This window comes from Puma concolor, chromosome D3, assembly GCF_028749965.1.
Source record: "Puma concolor isolate L17-30 chromosome D3, mPumCon1.1.hap2, whole genome shotgun sequence".
Lineage (NCBI taxonomy): Eukaryota > Metazoa > Chordata > Mammalia > Carnivora > Felidae > Puma > Puma concolor.
The window spans coordinates 72,348,318-72,368,844 of NC_141678.1; the positions used below are offsets into that span (position 1 = coordinate 72,348,318).

The window sequence follows — 20,527 nt, forward strand, 5'->3', positions numbered from 1 at the left end:
CATAATAAGTCTTTTTTAGGTAAGAAACACACTTATTTCTTCATCTTTTAGTTCCTTTAAGTGAAAGGACACGTGAATAATTCCTTCATCCTTGAAGTTCACATAGATCGTGCATATGTTGCAAATTTAGGGTTCAGAAATCCTCTTATGGTTCTGATCTCCTAAAGAGACTTCATCTTTCTTCTCCAAGTCATCTCCCATTGAACCTAAATCACCATTTAATAACACATGTTGTTTAATGAACATTGACCTGGACAGTTTAAAACTCATTGGCTCTCTCCTCCAAAGTTGATATTCCTCTTATCATTATAGCTTTTCCTTCTTGATGTCATTCATGAACTAAGCAGGGAAATATCACTTTTCTGCTGAGACAAGATACAGTAAATATCACGACAAAATGAATGACAGCATTTTAATGAAAACCACTGCTTGGCCTCCATTTTGAGAAAATGGAACTCATTATAACACAAATGTTTTATCAATATGGGTCCCACACCAGACTTTACAGCACAATGTCAACCATGAGGTTTGCTGAATTTTTAAGGCTTTCTCTGGACCTGTTAGACCTTTATGGAATTAATCCTTTATATTTGCAACAGCAGTTTCCACAAGATGAATACTTCATTTCTCATGAATCATAATAAAGCTGCTGTGCTTTGTTGGCAGAGTGACCTGTGCAGTCTTTTATCTTCAAGAGAAAAGATTAGAGTCTCCCTCTATTTTATGGATAATGAGGTGGGTTGTTGGTCTCTTGACACCTTCAGTAACTGCACCTCTTTGTGGACTCATATAAGTCTGTGATAAACTGATCACAGGGTGATTATAGCAAATCTCTTCATATAACAAATTTCCTCCTAAATTTAAGAGTAAATTTTTGTAAGTAGCAAAGTTAATAGGTATGAACTCATATACTGTTTACATTAGAGCCAAATATACCTAGAAGTTAGCTAATCAAACATCCTTGTTTTATTGGTCAGTATGTTGATTCCCAGTGGCATGGCCCATTCTTGGTGAGTGACAGAATTAGACAAAGAACTCAGGTCTCCTGACCCCTTTTGCTGAGAGATTTCTTTTGCAACAGACCGTATGCCTTTTTTGCATATAAATTACATAAATTGTTCTATTGATCTAGTTGGAGTCATCTGGGAGTCTTCCTTTTTTGAGCAACCCACGTTTAATTCCTCAACAACACCATGGCTCTACCTTTAATATGGATCCCGAATCTGACAATTTCTTATCACTTCCACTGCAGGCTTTCATCCAAATTCCATCATTTCTCATTTGGATGATGGAAGTAACTTGCTAACTGGTTTCCCAACTTCTTCTAATGACTCCTGTTTTTAACACGGCAACCAGGGTGACCTTTTACGATAGGGTTTCTCATCGTTAACATAGTGATGTTTGGGACTGGAGAATTCTCTTTGTGGGGCTGTTCTGTGCACTATAGCCTCCGTAACAGCATCTCTGGCCTCTCCCCACTACATGCCAGTAGCACCCTCCCAGTTGTGACAACCAAAAATGTCTCCGGACATTTGCCAGATGTCTACTTGGCAAAATCTTTCCCTGTTGAAAACTGCTGCTTCAAAATATGAGTTGGACCTTTTCACTTTTTAGTCAAAACCCTCCTGGGTGGCTCAGTCAGTTAAGCATCTGACTCTTGGTTTGGGCTCAGGTCACGATCACGGTTTGTGAGGTGGAGCCCCATGTCAGGCATGGAGCCTGCTTGGGATTTTCTCTCTCCCTCTCTTTCTGTACCTTTCCTGCTCATTCTCTCTCTCTCTCTCTCTCTCTCTCTCTCTCTCTCTCTCAAAATAAGTAAATAAACATTAAAAAAAAAAATACCTCCACAGGATGCATGGGTGGCTTAACTGGTTAAGTGTCCCACTTTGTCTCAGGTCATGATCTCACAGTTCATGGGTTTGAGCCCTACATCAGGCTCTGCCTCGACAGCTCGGAGCCTAGAGCCTGCTTCAGATTCTCTGTCTCCGTCTATCTCTTCCCCTCCCCCACTTGCTCTCTGTCTCTCTCTCTGTCTCTCTCTCGCTCAGGAATAAACATTTAAAAGTATAAATAAATTAAAAATAAAATAAAAATGAAAACACACTCCACTAGGTTTCCATCTTTGTGAAAATTAAAGCAAAGTCCTTTTGCTTGCCTACAAGGTCTTATGTGCCTCCCAGTGGCCTTTCAACCTCCCAGTGGCCTTTCAACCTCCCAATGGCCTTTCAATCTAATCCCCTTGAACTCTCCTCCCTCAGTCTAATCAGTCCTGTCTTGTAGATCTCCCTACTGTTCCTGGGAAAATGCAGTCACAATCCCACCTCAGGACCTTAGCACTCACTCTTCACTCTCTATCCAGAGTTCTTCCCCTAGGTTCCTGCTCTATATCTGTTATGGACTGAATGTTTGTGTTTCCCCAAAATTCATATATTTAAGCCCTAACCCCCTGTGTGTATTTAGAGTGTGTACCTTTGAGAGATAATTGCGTTTATATGAGATCATAAGGGTGGAGACCCTATGATGAGAGCCTTATAGGGGACAGACCAGAGTGTGTGCATGCTTTTGTGTGTGAGAGAACTCTGTCTCCCTGTCTCTATCTCTCTCTTTCCATCTCTTTTCTTCTCACATTTTATTGCAATCCTGTGAATAATAAAGCAAATCACTATGAATCAAAAATAAATAATTTCTTGGAAGGAAATGCACACAAAGTTTAATAGTGGCTGTTACCAGGTGAGCAGGATCACAGGCAATTATTATATTTGATTTTATGTCCACATTTTTTTTATTTGTGTACAGTAAATATAAGTAACTTGATTAAAAGTCAGTGCCTTCAAAATTGACAGTGTCTCCAAAGCTTGTCCACACTTCACTGCTATCCACATGGAGATACTCCTATGTGCTGGGTACCCATTAACTGCTGCTTTTTCTAAATACTCTGAATTATCTTCCTTATTATTCTATTTGACAGTTGTGCCTTCATGAAAAGCTGACCATCCTTCTACTTTGAGCAAGACTGATGAAAAACACAAGGGGAAGAGAAAGCCAGTTTACATTTAACCAAAATGAGGGGAGTTAAAGGTTCAAACCCAGGGCAGATTAAGCAGCACATCAAAGTTTCTCTTTTAAATGTTAATTTTGCAGAAGGCCTCGGGAATGATAACCTAGATGTCAGACTGTGTTACCTGTTGAGCTGAAAAAATCCCATTACAATTTGCCCAGTATCACACAGCAAAATCAAGCTCTAGTTTAGAGATTTAGCTCTTGAAGCTACTTTCCCACTCTATCTTGGCCCTTATCCTTTTTCTTTACTATCGGATTTAGCCAGAGGACACTCAGACAGTTGCCTGGGGCACACTCTTCTCACCCTATAAAAACCTCAGATCTCAGCAAAGCTTCCTCTGCCTCGTGGAAGATGCCATGTGCTCAGCATGTCTGATGTGGAGCCTCTGTGTGGGCTCACTAAGCAATTTCTGCTGGGACAGTTGCTTCTTGAACTTCATATCCTGTATTTATATTTCTGATTTTTGCTCCCTGTCTTGTAAAGGGAAGAGAAAAGAAGAATCACTGTATCAAGAACAAATCGAGTTCAACAACCTTTCTACATGGATATTTGGTGGTGTTGGACTAGGTCAGCAAATGTCCTGCCACTAAAAATCACTTTTCCTGATTCAATCATGGTAGCTTTCCAAGAGTTCAGTCTTCTCTTCAGATATGTGAGAACTGAGTGGAGTAATATGAATTCATATACTATTTGCTTACTTTTGCCATGATTCCAAGGAAGTGAATTCATGGGGATATGACTGCTAGAGAAAATACAGGATGCCCAGTTAAATATGGATTTTGGGTAAGCAACAAATAATGTTTTAGTATAACTATGCCCTATGTAGTGTTTATTTAATATAAGTATTTAGGACATACTTATACTAAAATATTATTTGTTTTTTATCTAAAATTCAAATATAACTGATATCTTTACATTTTTACTTGCTAAAACTGGAAATTATAATGAGGGAGGAACTTGAAGTGTCCTTTAAAAATTTTTAATTTAAATTGTCATCCATCGTTTCCCTACATTTTAATGATACTTAATAAATCCCCATAGTAAAATGTACCTGCATTTCTTCCTGGTAAGTCTTCCTTTGCATTATTTAAATTAAGGAATAAATTCTGCATAATCTAATTCATTTCTAATTTCCATTTGTTAGTGATAAAAACTTGTGTTGAAGTTGAACAGCTTTAAAATATGTTAGTCTCTAACAATGACTGGAATGCATACAATCTTTTAAAGATACAACCACATCTTCTGACAATTATTTTTACTTTGTCTCTTATCAAAGTAGAAAAAAAAGCACAGATACTCCACAGAAACCCCTGTGGTCATTGGCTCTGTTCTGTTGGTGAGATACACTGTCTTGCTCTGGGCTGTCTGAAGTTTAAGTCATGCATTAGGATGGAGCATAAAGGACATCCCCAGGCTATTTTTATTTATTTTGAGAAAGAGAATGAGAGAGAGAGTGCATGCATGCACCTGCACACGCACAAGAGTGGGGGAGGGGCAGAGAGAGAATCCCAAGCAGGCTCCATGCTGTCAGCACAGAGATCATTGTGGGACTCTGAGTGAGTGCTGTTAAGTTTTGCTCATCTAGATACTAAACTGAAGTGAGGAGTAGGTCAGCCAAGCAAGTGTCTAGAATTCCAATATTTTAAAAGGCATGGTGCCTGGGTGACTCAGCAGGTTAAGAGAATGACTCTTGATTTTGCCTCAGGTCATGATCTCAGGGTCCTGGGATTGAGCCCCACATTGGGCTCTGTGCTGACAGCATGGAACCTATTTAGGATTCCCTCTCTCCCTTTCTCTGTTCCCCTCTCCTGCTCACTGTGTCTTTCAAATTACCAATGAATATTGATAAAGAATCTGATAAAGAATACTATATTTACCAAAACTTCTTTCAGGAGAGGATTGTGGCCGTTGAAGTTGATCAAAAGAAATCTTTTGACAGCTCCTTGTAGGAAGAACCAATGATATTCCAAGGAGCATTCTAACTGTTCAGTCAACTGGAATTTAAATTTTGTTTGATGGAGTATGGCCATTTGGGGTCCAAACAGATTGCTGGTTACAAAGTAGAAGGATGAGGTATTGGCAACAATAGCCCTCTTTCTTAGCCCTTTCTCTATTTTTAACCTTTCAAAGAGAAATATGCTGCAAATATCAATGAAATATGTGTTGATAATCTGTTCAGTTATGTGCCTTCCTGAATCATCCCCATAACTTCATATCCCTGCTTAGAAAAAATAATTGACCCAAATTACGCACATTTCCAAAATACAGAAAATTATAACAAGGACACTCCAAAGAACACAAGGACCTCTGTGCACTAGTCCAGGCCACCAGATGTTTTGGAGAAGTGACTGTCAAGATTTGGTGAATGTGCAAATCCCCTGGAAGGCTAATTAAATCCTGTGGGACTCTATCCCCCAAAGTTGCTTCTTGGGTAGGTCTGGGGCGGGGTCTGAGATTGTGCATTTCTTTTTTTTTTTTTTTTTTTCCAACATTTATTTATTTTTGGGACAGAGAGAGACAGAGCATGAACAGGGGAGGGGCAGAGAGAGAGGGAGACACAGAATCGGAAACAGGCTCCAGGCTCCGAGCCATCAGCCCAGAGCCCGACGCGGGGCTCGAACTCACAGACCGTGAGATCGTGACCTGGCTGAAGTCGGACGCTTAACCGACTGCGCCACCCAGGCGCCCCGAGATTGTGCATTTCTAACAAGTTCCCAGTGTGGCTGTTGCTAGTCTGGGAACCATGGTTTGAGAACCACTGTTTCAGAATTTATATTCTGATATCCTAAACCCAGTAAAGTTCACATATAGTTAGGGGTTCTTTTCATTCGCATTTTTTTGTTTTTCTTTGCGTTGCTTTGCTTTGCTTTGCTTTGCTTTGCTTTGCTTCTTAAATCCAACTTTCCATCCCAAAGGCTCACAAGCATTATAAACTTTTTTTTGGACTGAAGTCCAGAGTTACAATGCACCTGTAATTAATTGGTGTTTGATGACTTAAAAAGTATTCCATCATTCATAGAATAATTTTGCTTTCTTCAGTGGGGCTCTATCTCCTTTTCTTAACACAAGAGAAGCAGATGCAGTAGCATATATTTCTAAGAAGAGATAACGATGGCAGAGTTTTCTGGGTTGATTACAAGAATTTGGGGATCATCTGAATCTCCAAGCATCCCAAAGTGAAAGTTTTTGTGCTTTGAAAGAGATAAAATTATGCATAGCAAGTTCTGTGGGGACTTGTATGACATTTTCTAATCTTAAAATATTTTCAGGAGCTGCTTTTTACTTTTATGCTACTTTTCATAATTTTCTTTCTTCTTCTTCTTCTTCTTCTTCTTCTTCTTCTTCTTCTTCTTCTTCTTCTTTTAGCTTTTATTGCTTCACTAGAAGCTTTTACATTTTGAACTTGGAAGGAATATCTGACTCTATGAAGAATTAGTTTTCACACTTAACAATGTTTGATATTGTAGATACAGTGTCATACCTCAAAAACCCCATTCTAAGTTGTTTGCCTCTGTGACTGACTGGTCTTTGAAATTGATAAGGATATGAGGAGGTCATGCACAAAGGGACTTAAGCTCATGGAAAGATTTTTACTATTTGATTATTTTGGTGAGTTTCTAAAATACATTAGTTACCAGATACTCAATTAATATAAACTTAGAATATCCCTGGAAGTGTTATCTCTGGTACATATTTATGTCTGACAAAACCAAAGCAAATAGATGTTAATATTTCTTCTTTGGGTCACCCTCAAGAGTAAGGCCTCCTCTCTATCTGTATGGGGACAACATTAAAGATTTTGCAGTGTTATTATCTGCTTATAAATTAGGGTCTCTCAGAAGAAGATGAAAATTAAGAATAACATCCAAGAACAATATGACACTTTATTAATTTTTCTTGGATAAACACAGATAAGAAAAGACCAATTTGTTAAATGCATCTATGGCTCTGTGCCTAAATCCTACCCAGAAAAGATCTAGAGATCTTCACAAGCCAATATGTAGAGGGAGAAGATGCCGGGAGGCTCACTCATTCTAATCATGAACTCTGCTATCAGACTCAGCCATTCATTTCGTTAGTGGATGGGATTCAGGTATTTTCAAATATATTTCTTCAAAATATATTTAATTAATTTATGTAATTTTACAGCAGGCCAAAAGACCACCTCTTTTATGAAGCAAGACTGAGAAATGCTACTCTTGAGGGGTTCAACAGAATAATCACTGGCATCTAAAAAATAAAACCAAAACAAAACAATCAAAAACTTCTCCAAATGGCTTTCTTCTGGATGAAATCCCCACAATAGTCATCCCAGTGTAAAATCCTTTGTAAAATTGTAAAGTAGGTAGTTTCATGTTGACTTTTGAAAAGCATTCTTCTTTTGCTTTCTCATTATTTCTTGTACTCATTTCCCAGGTGTTCTATCCCCCATCAAATGCCTGCCCAAATGCTAGCCACAAATTTTTGAACTACAGGCTCCAAAGGCTATTTCTACTTCTTTGTCTTCTTCAGCCTTATCATCTATCTTTCTCTGTACAAACATAAATCAGTGTAGTTGATAAAAATTATTTCGTATTAAAATATGATGTACTGGTAGGTAAAATCCCTCCCGAGGCAACTAGCATTCTAAGAGAAGAGGGAGGGGGACAACCTAAATTGAAGTCAGTATACTGTGTTAGTGGGACATTTCTTATACCTTTGTGAAATATCTCCCAAGGGAGTGCAAGCAGCTTGTGCCTAACATAGACTTGGAACTTTGAAATAAGGCACACTGGAGACATATCTATTAATCCTCCATAAATTCTATTGGCTCGCGTACATCTTTTTGAAACACTAAGTAACTAATGCAAGTTACTTAAAGCAGTGAGGTACCTGTATTCCACAGCCATATATTCAAAATGTAATTGGTATCGGGAGCACAGAAGCTCAAACTGCCAGCAAAATGCAAGGGTAATCGTATTGAATAAAAGTTAATCTTTATTTAACTTTCCTACATTATGTACTCACAGCACTGAAAACTGTCATAAACTCCTTGTTTCAGATTAAGTGGATTATTTATTTGTGATAATGGGCACATATGCTCATTAACATGCTGTCATAAACAGCTGCGTTCAGTGTATTATGTGTTCTGTGACATAAATAAGGTGTTCAACATGAGATTGTTGTTTAAAATATGGGCTGCAGGAAGAACCAAAAAGCAATAAATGCTGTTTCATATAGTTGCCTGGTCTTGAATTCTAAATTTATCTCTACCTTATTAATGCCACTTGTATGGAAATTGCCAGTATTACTCTAGTGACATATCTTGACATTCAAGGACATAGGAACTTCTCTGTGCTTTCCCATCCTTGGTATCTTGAGCTAAGTGTTCATTGGCATGTGTTTATTTTCTTGTAAAGGAGGATATCATGTACACATGGGGGAGACACTTATAGCAAAATCAGTCTATATCTCAGCAAGCTTAGAGAAGGATCCACTTGATGGATGCCTTCAACCCATACTAATTCTAAAAGTATCCAAACTAAATGTTGAACTTAGACATTGTTTGGGTCAGTGCCCTCACTTTACAGATGGAGGACCTGAGGTTCTGAGGACTTGAAAAACTTATTTGAGTCATTGATCTTTAAGTCATAAAGCCAGGACCAAGAGCTAAATATCCAGACTCCCGATTTAATGTAAGAATGAGAAGTAATAAAATTAAGTTGGCTACACTAAAATGATCCAGGGGTAGGAGGGAGCTTACTGGGCAGTGAGAGGGCCCAGCTGCATCTCTTGAGATTTTTACCAGTATCACTTATGGTAGACTTAAATTCTCACTGCTATTTTATAATATATATTAATTTGAGCAAAGTTCTGGCTGCTTTCTTTGGGTGAGTGGTCTCATTGGATGAAATGAGTGTATGACAATTAATGATACAGTTCACTGGGCAAAGTTCAACAGAGTTGCAAAAGTAACAGACTGCAAATAGAAGGCTTAGAAAAATTGGGTATGACAGGTAACATTACAGAGAAACAGTGAGAAGCTATCCAGCTTTTATCTTTACTGGAAAGCAGGGTATATACAAAGTTGAGAAAAATTCTATCCTTTGGAGCTAGTCTGGATCAATCCTTTATGAGAATATTGATGATAAGCAATTTAGATGCCTGACTTTTAAATGATAGAAAGCTAGAAAGTTTACACAAAGTAAAAACAAAAAACAAACAAACAAAAGTTTCCACTATGGAAAATTAAGGAAGCTAATGAAATTGGGGTCGTTATCCTAAAACACATGAAGGCTAAAACATAATTTAGGGGGTATTTGTAAAGAAATTAAATGCTGCTTCAAAAGAATAAAGGGTTCTTACAAAGAAATGTCCGTCTCCTCCCTTTGTTCACACAAAGCAATTCAAGAAAAAAATATGAGATTAAATAGAAGCTAGAAAATTCAGTTATACTTGAAGAATGATTAAATGTTAAAAACAAGATACCAAGAGGCATTATAGAATCCCTACCCCCAGAGATGGTTAAAAATGAAATTAAAAGTAACTTGACTCGAATGCTTTAGGTGCACACCTGTTTGAGAAAAGGTGCACCCGTTGACCTCCTAAAGACCTTGGTATAGTCTGTGACTCAACAGTCAAGCACTCTGATAAATGCTGTGCTGGTAGCTCTGAATATAATATACTTTAACTAATTATACCGGTTTCACCCCCTCAGGATCCTTAAATGACTTTCTCTTCCTCCTGTTGATTTCTTATGTTCATTTATGTTTATAGAAAAAAGAGAGACCAAATATAATATTCACTTAGATTTCCTGGCTCAGGAGCAACATTTGGATGGAAATGAAGACACTTCAGGGATTTGTGATTTTAGGTAGTAGCATTATTGACTTGCTTCTGCAAGTGGGATTTCTTACCTATTTTAAAATTCACCTGAGCTTTGTTCTAAATAACTCCCCCACACTGTTCAGAGTTGATTTTTGTTGTTGTTTTTGATGATGAAACATGTCTGAGTAGATTTTTTTTTTTTTTTAATTTAGTGGATACTATAATCAAAATGCCGAGATAGAGTAAGTCTCCCAAATCTTAGGGGCACTATGACTACTGCCCCACTACTAATTACTGTTACTTTAAAATATCTAGTTTTAGGGGCATCTGGGTGGCTCAGATGGTTAAGCGTCTGACTTCAGCTCAGGTCATGATCTCGTGGTTTGGGGTTCAAGCCTACATCAGGTTCTGTGCTGACAGTGCAGAGCCTGGAGTCTGCTTTGGATTCTGTATCTCCCTCTCTTTCTGCCCCTCCCCCACTCACCCTCTATGTGTGTGTCTGTCTGTAATTAAAAAACAACTTTTTAGGGGCGCCTGGGTGGCGCAGTCGGTTAAGCGGCCGACTTCAGCCAGGTCATGATCTTGCGGTCGGTGAGTTCGAGCCCCGCGTCAGGCTCAGGGCTGATGGCTCAGAGCCTGGAGCCTGTTTCCGATTCTCTGTCTCCCTCTCTCTCTGACCCTCCCCCGTTCATGCTCTGTCTCTCCCTGTCCCAAAAATAAATAAATGTTGAAAAAAAAAAAACTTTTTAAAAAGTAACTGTTTTCAAAATAAAATATGTAGTTTTATTGAAGTCCGTGGGTGGCTCAGTCTATTAAACATCTGACTTCAACTCAGGTCATGATCTCGTGGTTCATGAGTTCCAGCAAGCCCCACATCAGGCTCTACGCAGAGAGTGCAGAGCCTTTCTGGGGTTCCCTCTCTCTATCTCTCTCTACCCCTCCCCTGCTCATGCTCGCTCTCTCTCTCTCTCTCTCTCTCTCACACACACACACACACAAATAAAAGTTTAAAAATATATCTAGTTTTATTTGGAAAATATTAGTTTTTTCTCTTTCAATTTTTAAAGATTGACTTATACTACAAGTGATGATGACCATGCCTAGATTTGTATGATTTTTTAATTTCTCAATTATTACTTTTTGGGTCAATTGTTTCCTTAATTTGGTTAGCCCAATTGGACACTTTTTTTTTTTTTTTTTTTTTTTTTTTTTGCTTCTTTAACACAATATCATTTATTCTTGGATGCTTTCCAAAGACCCCAGCATTTTTGGAAAAGTTTTATAAAGAAAAAGCAGGGGATTGGAGCCTTTGATTTCTTTGAATCAGTGAACATATTTATTTCCCTGTGTTTCCTTGGCGCAGGTTTCCAGATTAAGGCTTTCACATCCCTGCGCTTCCTGTCAGAGCCTTCCGATGCTGTCACGATGCGGGGAGGAAATGTCCTCCTGAACTGCTCTGCTGAGTCTGACCGAGGCATCCCGGTTATCAAGTGGAAGAAAGATGGCGTCCACCTGGCCTTGGGAATGGACGAAAGGAAGCAGCAACTTTCAAACGGCTCTCTGTTGATACAAAACATACTCCACTCCAGGCACCATAAGCCAGATGAGGGACTTTACCAATGCGAGGCATCTTTGGGAGATTCTGGGTCAATTATTAGCCGGACGGCAAAAGTTGCAGTAGCGGGTAAGTGGATGGAGTCTTCCTTCTTCTCCTTTTCCTTCTCCATCCTTCTTATTCCTTTTTTGAGAATAAGAAAATCATCTCCACAGAAACAGTATCCATTTTTAAGACAAAGGAGCAACGGAAAAAAAGCTGTATGTGTACCCCCTCATAGTTTTCACTGACTTTTCTCCTTAATTGCTTGGAAAACAGTAGTAGGATCTCAAGGACTAACATAGCATTGTGAGATTTTTACAAAGACTGCCTCAAATTGATCTGCTTGCATCTGGGGGAGGACTCTTCATTGGTAGAAAAAATACTAGAAAAACGATTTCCTGATTAATTCCATTTTACAGAATCACTAATGCTGAAATTTTGCAGAGCTATTTTTTTTTCTTTTTCCTTCAGAGTCATGAATTTTATTTTGATTATAATGGCTTGATTGCAACATATAGCTTTCAAATGAGAAATAAAAGTTTGCAATTGCAGTCGTGCTTCCAAATATGCTTGGCAATATGTTAACTCAATAATTAAGTAATAAGATGAATAGTTTTTCCTTTCCATCTGAATATTTTCAGGTGGTAGAGACCCTGAAAAACATAGTATTAGATGTTCTGGAATCCATGGACATTGTTCTCTCTGATCCACTTAATTTAGTTAGAGGGCAGCTAATAATCATTATTAATTTCTGGCCTCTGAAATGTTGGACATGCAAGGGAAGAATAAAAATTTTACTTGTTTCTATGATGACTTGGCTACAAATTAGGCTTTGATTTTTTTTTTCTTTTAATTTTGACACGAGGTACAGTACAAGGCACATGGATCCAACATGAAATAAGTTTAGGCTTTCAAATGGGTAAACAGGCTGGAAGGGCTACTTTCAAACTTCATCTTTAGGTCTCAGTATAAAATTAAGCTAGTAGGCCATCATTTAGCCATTTGCTATGGGCTTCTTTTCCCAGGTCCCATTCAGTCTAAATCCAGAATACTGATGAGAATGAAGATTCATTTTCAGCAATAACATTTGCTAGGACAGTTGGGCAGGACTTCTACTGAGGCAGTGAGGAAGTTAGAATCTCCAAGAGATGTTCTGGTCAGGTGATGATATAAAAGTTAGATTTTATTGATATGCAATCTGTTTAAATCCAATGTCATGCCACAAAAGAGTATCACAAACCAGATTGTGCCTGAGCAAAGATGTCCTGGTGAGCCCTGGCCTCACCTAGAGATAAAGTGGTCAACCATCCTGCTTTAACCAGGACTGACCTGGTTTTAGCATTCGAAAGTACTGTGTCCTGAGAACCCACCTGCTTTAACACTGACAGACTGAAGCATGGTTTCAGAAAGTCCCCTTAACTCAGGAAACACGTGAGGTGGCATTCCGATCATGCAAACCAAGGCTCTCAACCCTCTGGTTCCTTTGACTGATGGGTGTCTGAAATTTGATTGATGAGCATGAAGTGTAGAGAGGATTGAAAGTCTATGTTAATTATGATTGATCAAAAGGAACAGGTGGAAGAAGTGCTGAGGATTAAGGTAAAAACTGCTTTCCCAGAATGTTCAAACAAAGTGGAGAGGGTATGGTTTGATTTTCTCTAGCTTAAGAATTTCTGGACACTCAAATCCCACCCATCAATTGCCCACGGTGCTAAGGTAGTTCTGCCAATTTGAATGAGCTAGGCTGGTGTTTCAACACCCTATTCCAGAAGGCAGGTGCATATGTGCTGTTAATGAAAATGGCCTGATTTGTTGTGGTTTCAGCTTTCCTGTGATCTAGATTCACTTTTACGTGCTGTGTTTCAATGGGGAAATGAAGAATGATTCCTTCCCTATGAGATATTAAAATAAAGTGGCTTCAACTTTGGTATTCTGTAGAAGGTTGAGCTGGCAGATTCAGTCACTGAGTTACAATCTAATATTAGATTGTATCATTTCAAGGCAATAAGGCTGTTCACAGCATTTTAAACACTTACCATGCTGTTGGGCAACACAGCATACATCAATGTTATGTCTGTCGAGGTTAAGATTGCCAAACCACTGGAATGCACGAGGGGCATATATCTTCCTTGTAATAAAGACCATGGGCCTGATTTAATCTCATTTTTAAAGCATTAGCAGTCAATAAACCAGTCACCACTAAAAGGTAAGAGTCAGCTTTGCTTCAGTTAAAAAAAAAAAAAGGAAAAAGAAAGAAAGGAACAAAAAACCTGTTTGCACTCTCAGGTGTGGTGTAGAGTCTACTTAAAATAATACTGTCCCTCTTCCATTTTTGCTTTCTCAAAGTACCTTTTGGTAAAAAGAAATGTGGCAAATGAAATCTGTCTTTAACCAATCAGCACATTTTATGCAATGGTCTTGCCACATACCATTCATCCTATTTTCTAGGAACTTCTCACATACTCTTCAACCTCTTAAACCTAAGTGCACACTTAGCTGAAGAGGGGAGGGGAGTTGGAAAGATAAACCAAGGGCTACCGTCCCATCCAACATTTTATTAGAAGTCTCAGTGTATTGGGTGCCTGGGTGGCTCAGTTGGTTAAGCATCTGACTTTGGCTCAGGTCATGATCTCATGATTTGTGAGTTCAAGCCCCACGACCAGCTCTGTGCTGACAGCTCAGAGCCTGGAACTTGCTTCAGATTCTGGGTCTCCCTCTCTCTGCCCCTCCCCCACTCATGCGCCATCTCTCTCCCTCGCTGTCTCAAAAATAAATGAACATTAAAACACTTTTTAAAAAATCTCTGTGTAACAAGCTACTGACCATTGGCATATCCTGTAATTGTGAGTTCTATCAGGAAGGGCTATTGATCTATTTGAAAGTAACTTGGCCAGTCCTGGTGAAACTTAGGAATTTTGTTTATACTCAGTTAGCTCTAGTCTAAAATGGTGCAGTACTTCTCTGTCATGGATACTCCTGTTCAGACTTCTAGATTGAGACTTTTTTTTTTAAGTTTATTTATGAGAGAGAGAGAAAGAGAGAGAGAGAGAGAGAATGTGGGAGGGGCAGAGAGAAAGGAAGAGAGAGAGAATCCCAGGCTCTGGCAGTGCAGAGCTTGACATGAGGCTGGAACCCACAAAACATGAGATCATGACCTGAGCTGAAGTCGAATGCTTAAAAGACTTAGCCACCCAGGAGCCCTTAGACTGAGACTTGTAAAGAGAGAAGAAGAGCCCAACTTCATCTGCAGAGCTTCGCTTACCACTCTATACCTGTCACAGTGTCAGGCATGTTTAGTAATTATTGATTAAGCCTTTGTTTTGCCAGTGAGGACAGGGAGCTTTATGCCATATAGAGAGAGGTTTCCATTGTCAGAGAGCAAGAATTCCTGTCTTCTTCACAGGTCCATCCATCTGGCTGAAGAATCATATTAACATAAGATGGATTACTAGGAGAAAATAGAATTTAATTGAATGCATACAGGGAATCCACACAGACATGGAGATTCCAAAGACAGACAAAATGAGTCATATATGTCATTCTGAACTAAAGAGAAGGGGGTAGGGGTGTGGGATTTCAGAGGAAAAGAATGCACTTCACAGGGCAATAAGAACAGATGTTTGGTAACTAGAGGTTTGGCCTCCCATACGAATGGCAAAATTTTTCAGATAAAATTTGTTTCTGCTAATAATCCTTGTTCTGGGAAGGACTTCCCATTTAGATTCTTCTATACAGTTAAGGAAGGGTCAGAAGTTTCTCTTGAGCCATAATGGTCCATCATGGAGCAATCTGCCCTTGGACCCTACACCATCATTGTCATCGTTGTTTTCCTTCTCCTCCTCCACTTTTTTTTTTTTTCTTGATGAGATTAAACTTACCTCCTTGATGGACAGAATGGGATAATCTGATTTATACCTTACTTGTCTATAAATTCCTAAACTATTGAGGACTATGGAATTAGAAGGTAGACTGTACTGGAATACTATATGCTGCTTTGAAAATAAAAGGCACATGCCAATTCCTCATTCCTTCTGAAACCCATAACATCAAGATGAGCTTGCATTAGGCCAAGCACATCTTCCCTACTCCAGATATTGCCAGCTATCCGAGACTCTGGATTGTCTTCTGTAAAATCAACATAATAACAACCTACCTCCTAAGGCTGTGGTGGCTTTTCAATAACATTTAGCATGTAAAGGCCTAATGCAGAGTAGATTCTTATGTAAAGATGGATATTATTATGTTATTACAATTATTATTATTAGGAAATGACAACTTTGAGTTTTCTCCTGTGATGATATAAAACATTTTTTTGGAGAGGTTTGGGGGAGGAAGAAATATAGGCTACAAATCCTGAGCTATAAATATTGTCATCTTGGATCAGATATCTGCTTTTGCAATCTACAAGCACAAATTGGCAAGCCTGAATTGAGTTTTCAAAAAAAGTTGAATCTATGCAGTTTGTTGGCAAGCTGTGCCAAAATCTGTTTGACTACAAGATTCATTTTTCACAACTTGATCTAGTATTCTGTCAATGAAGCCAATATAATTTGTGCTGGTCAGACCAGTAGTTCTAGATCATGCAACTGCTGTTACCATTATAGAAAAAAGATGGTGGCCAATCTATTCCACAGAGCCTCTATCATGTCCTTCCAACTGAAAAAAGATTCACTGAAGCTGAGTTCATAGGAGTTAGTTGGCCTAGACTGAGAGTTTAACATAACCCTCTCCTCTCTGGGGGGGTGGGGGTAGGGGGGTGCAGGGTGCAGCCATTGTCAGGCGAAGTCTATGCCAATGTGTAAGAAAACGTTATCACTGCAGAGCTTCTCTGAATAATCATGAAAGTACCGTCTGGTTTATTTTCCCTGACACCACCACCACACCTTGGCACCCCAAACACACCCCCAACCACGAAGCCCCTTGCCCACCCACTTCTCTTGCAGGGCTAGGACGATCACAGTTGGAACCTACATGTCACCTCTGCTTGTAAACACTCTTGGGGATGCAGTGGGATCAGCCCCTTCTCCTCAGCTGAAGGGACACTAACAGCAAGATACATTATAGAGCATTTGCATCCAGGTAGATTCTTCCTTTGTTAATTTTTAAGTACTTACATCTTGACTATTAAAACCACTGACCTATTTTTTATAATACTTTGCTCTTTGCACACGTATTCATAGGCATAATGCCCATTACCTCATAAAGCTCAAAAAGGCTCTGAGATAACAGATACGCAAATTGATACAAAACAAAATGGGTTTAAAAAAAAAAAAAGGTAGTGACTTTCTACAGTCAGAGTCTGGAACCCAGATTCTCTAGTGCATACCTAGTCCCTTATCACTTTGCTTCTCAATCTAAGGACTAGATGTAAGGAAGCTGTGACTAGTTACCCACCTAGTCATTTATTGTTAACCAATAAAACTCTCCAAAATATAAACTGAGGGAAAGTAGTAGTCATTGTCGTAATAATAATAACATAATAATAATAGGTTTTATTTATCCATTTAATCTCTTAAAAATATCAACTCCCTGTGGGAAAACACTGTGATTTGGATGTTTCCTTCTAAAATGAGAGATTTTTCTACCATAGCTATACATTAAATGATGACACATGATAAATCTCTCCTGAGATAGAACAGGTAACTTTATTTTTTAAATTTTTTTCTTTCAACGTTTATTTATTTTTGGGACAGAGAGAGACAGAGCATGAACGGGGGAGGGGCAGAGAGAGAGGGAGACACAGAATCGGAAACAGGCTCCAGGCTCCGAGCCATCAGCCCAGAGCCCGACGCGGGGCTCGAACTCACGGACCGCGAGATCGTGACCTGGCTGAAGTCGGACGCTCAACCGACTGCGCCACCCAGGAGCCCCTAGAACAGGTAACTTTAAAAATAAGCTTGTATAGGTAGAACAGGTAACTTTAAAAATAAGCTTGTATAGGGGCGCCTGGGTGGCGCAGTCGGTTGAGCGTCCGACTTCAGCCAGGTCACGATCTCGCGGTCCGTGAGTTCGAGCCCCGCGTCGGGCTCTGGGCTGATGGCTCGGAGCCTGGAGCCTGTTTCCGATTCTGTGTCTCCCTCTCTCTCTGCCCCTCCCCCGTTCATGCTCTGTCTCTCTCTGTCCCAAAAATAAATAAACGTTGAAAAAAAAAAATTAAAAAAAAAAATATGCTTGTATATATTCTTTCTATGGGCAAGATTTTTGTTATCTTTTCATCTTTGTAAGCGGTTTTATAATTCAGGCTCAGTTTGCGTTGAAAAAAAAAATTAAAAAAAAAAATATGCTTGTATATATTCTTTCTATGGGCAAGATTTTTGTTATCTTTTCATCTTTGTAAGCGGTTTTATAATTCAGGCTCAGTTTGCTTTTTTTTTTTTTTTCCCATTTCTTGAAAATCAAGGAAATAAAAGGGCAACTAAATTGCTTGTACTTGAATTGTTATTTCATTCAGGAGCATATATTTTTTTTTCTTCCCTATTACAATAGATGTTTCAAGATGCAAATTGTCACACACTGCTTTTAAATAACACAGGCATTATAATTAAAATTCCCCTGTGTTTAAAAAAAAAATAATTAGTTACTTGAGGAGTTGTTGCGGTGAATTCCCTTCCAGAATGCCTCCCATTTAAATGAGTTATGAAATAATTAGTGAACACATATTATGGTGAGAGAAGCTAGAATGGTCTCAGCAGAATGGAGCATTTTGTGAAATGATAATCTGACCTTTACGTTTTTACTTAAAAGGCAACAGAAAAAGGAGCTTGTCTTAAGAGAAGGGAGAATAAACTATATGGCCTCAGGTCACTCAAACGTTACATAAAGGAACCAGCAAGAAAAATGCTCATATTCCTTTTCTCTGCAGGAACAAATATAAGAATCTTGCCTGGAAGGTCAAGTTCATCTGGTCAGGCAGTTTGGGAAATGTATCCCAAGGCCCTTGAATACTCTCAAAATTCTATTTTGGGAAGGTTCAGTAACAGAGCAAAGAGTTTTTTGTTTTGTTTTGTTTATTTGTTTTGTTTTTTTTTTTTTAACCAATAGGAATAGTGTTTATTTTAAAACAATAAGTAGGAAAGTAAACTGTTCAGACTCCATAATTCTTTATGGTCTTAATGGTCTCTATTTTTTATATATATATATATAGCTAAATGTTTTTATTGTTTTGTGGTTAAAACAGGAGAGAGAGAAAAAATATATATCTAAGGAAGAAATGTGGTGTTGTAAGTAATCGTTGTATGTGTGCTAATCTTATAATTTTCTTTTAATTTTATTGCTAAATAAAACTGGGATAATCACCAATGTTGCCCCAATGCCTCCTTACCCGCACACTCCCACACCCTCAACTCAAATAATTGCATGTTAAAGAATAGGTTTTTAGTTACCTCCTTACTAAGTCAATTAACTCTGCAATAAAATTAAAATAGAAATACATTCCTGAAAACATGCACAGTGGAAAGACATCTTCTACATTATAAAAATTACAACAGAGAACTTGACAGGGCTTTTTATAATAGAAACATCAACAAAATAAATTTTAAAAATCGTCCTTTCATTTCCTTTCTTATGAATTCTAATTCATATGACAATGGAAAGAGCTAATTATTCATTTTAAAAATCATTATCTTAAGAGCACTTTAAAAAAAAAATCAGACCTTAAGCTACCTACAGTGTGATATTGCTGGTACTATAATAAAAATGGAGGAGTGATATTTAAAATAACTCAGTGATAGTAAGGGAAAACACTCTTGCATTCTAAAAGACCCATTTGGAATACAAAAGATTGATTTTTTTTTGACAAATGTCAGGCTAACAAAGACTTAAATCAGAGTAAGTAGATAGCTCAGGTGGCATCCTTGTAAATTTCTGATGAAATTATAACCGGTAATAAATTTAATAAAGCATTTTTACTTTTATAAACCTATCGCTGGTACTGGCTTTTGTTCCTATTATATTTTTTTATGTCCATGGTAAAATTTATTATTTAAATGTAATTTATATAAAGACCTTTGAATTGAGATGTTTCTATTAGATACAAAGTTTTTCTACAAGGTAAGGAAACATTTAAACTTAGGGGATGTTCTGGAAACTATGATAGCTAAAAGAAATCATGGAAAATCTCAGTGTATGTGGTCACTAAATCATTTTAAACTTTTCCTGTTAGGATGTAAAGTACCGTTAGTGAAAGCACTTACTTATCTCCCTTGTGAAATTATTGTTTTTTAATAGTCTAATTTTACACTTATAATCTATATATATTCTGTAATACACATTCTAACACATTGGTGATTTCTCCCATAATTGTTGAAAAGCCTATTTATCTGGTAGCTGTAAGAAATAGAATAAATCAGAAAAGTTGATTCCTAGGTAGTAGGAAGCCACTGGAATACGTGAAGGAACCACACATTCTTGATGCAGCAAATAACTTGTTTTGGACCTTGAATCCTGAGTTTAGCATAAAACAACAATGGGGCACCTGGGTGGCTCAGTCTGTTAAGCGTCCAACTTCGTTCAGGTCATGGTCTCGAGGTCCCTGAGTTCGAGCCCTGCGTCAGGCTCTGTGCTGACAGCTCAGATCCTGGAGCCTATTTCAGATTCTGTGTCTCCCTCTCTCCGTGACCCTGCCCCGTTCATGCTCTGTATCTCTCTGTCTCAAAAATAAATAAACGTTAAAAAAATTAAAACAACAACAATAAAACAACGACAGATATTTTTGATAGCAAATAAATAACAGGGTAAGTCCCAAATCTGTCTTCACATTTCACAGTACACTGCAAATACACACACACACACACGCACACACACACACACAATAAGTAATATAATATAGGATTAATATATTTAAAACTGCCGCTCCCAGTGCTACAGTGGTAAGTTCTTTCTTTAGAGGCTTTCTATTAAAAGACAAAAGCTATTGCCTTATCCCCAGATTTCAGTGTTTTCCACGGGAAGGCAAGTTGGAAACCCTCTGAAAGCATTTGAGAAGCTGCCTTTTTGTCCACACAATTCATTACAAGTTCTTAACGAGAGCTTGTCTCTAAATTCCACTCAGGTATGGATGTACC

General features: G+C 38.3%; 1 protein-coding gene across 4 annotated transcripts in view; it reads left to right on the plus strand.

The window, feature by feature from the left end:
• The window catches only part of DCC (DCC netrin 1 receptor), a 1,162,490-nt gene that overhangs the window by 410,984 nt on the left and 730,979 nt on the right, over positions 1–20,527 (plus strand). For all 4 annotated transcript variants that reach the window (XM_086683010.1, XM_086683011.1, XM_086683012.1 and 1 more), the window contains exon 2: positions 11,232–11,552. In XM_086683010.1, coding sequence (XP_086539136.1) covers positions 11,232–11,552 — 321 coding nt within the window. The remainder of the gene's footprint in view (positions 1–11,231; positions 11,553–20,527) is intronic.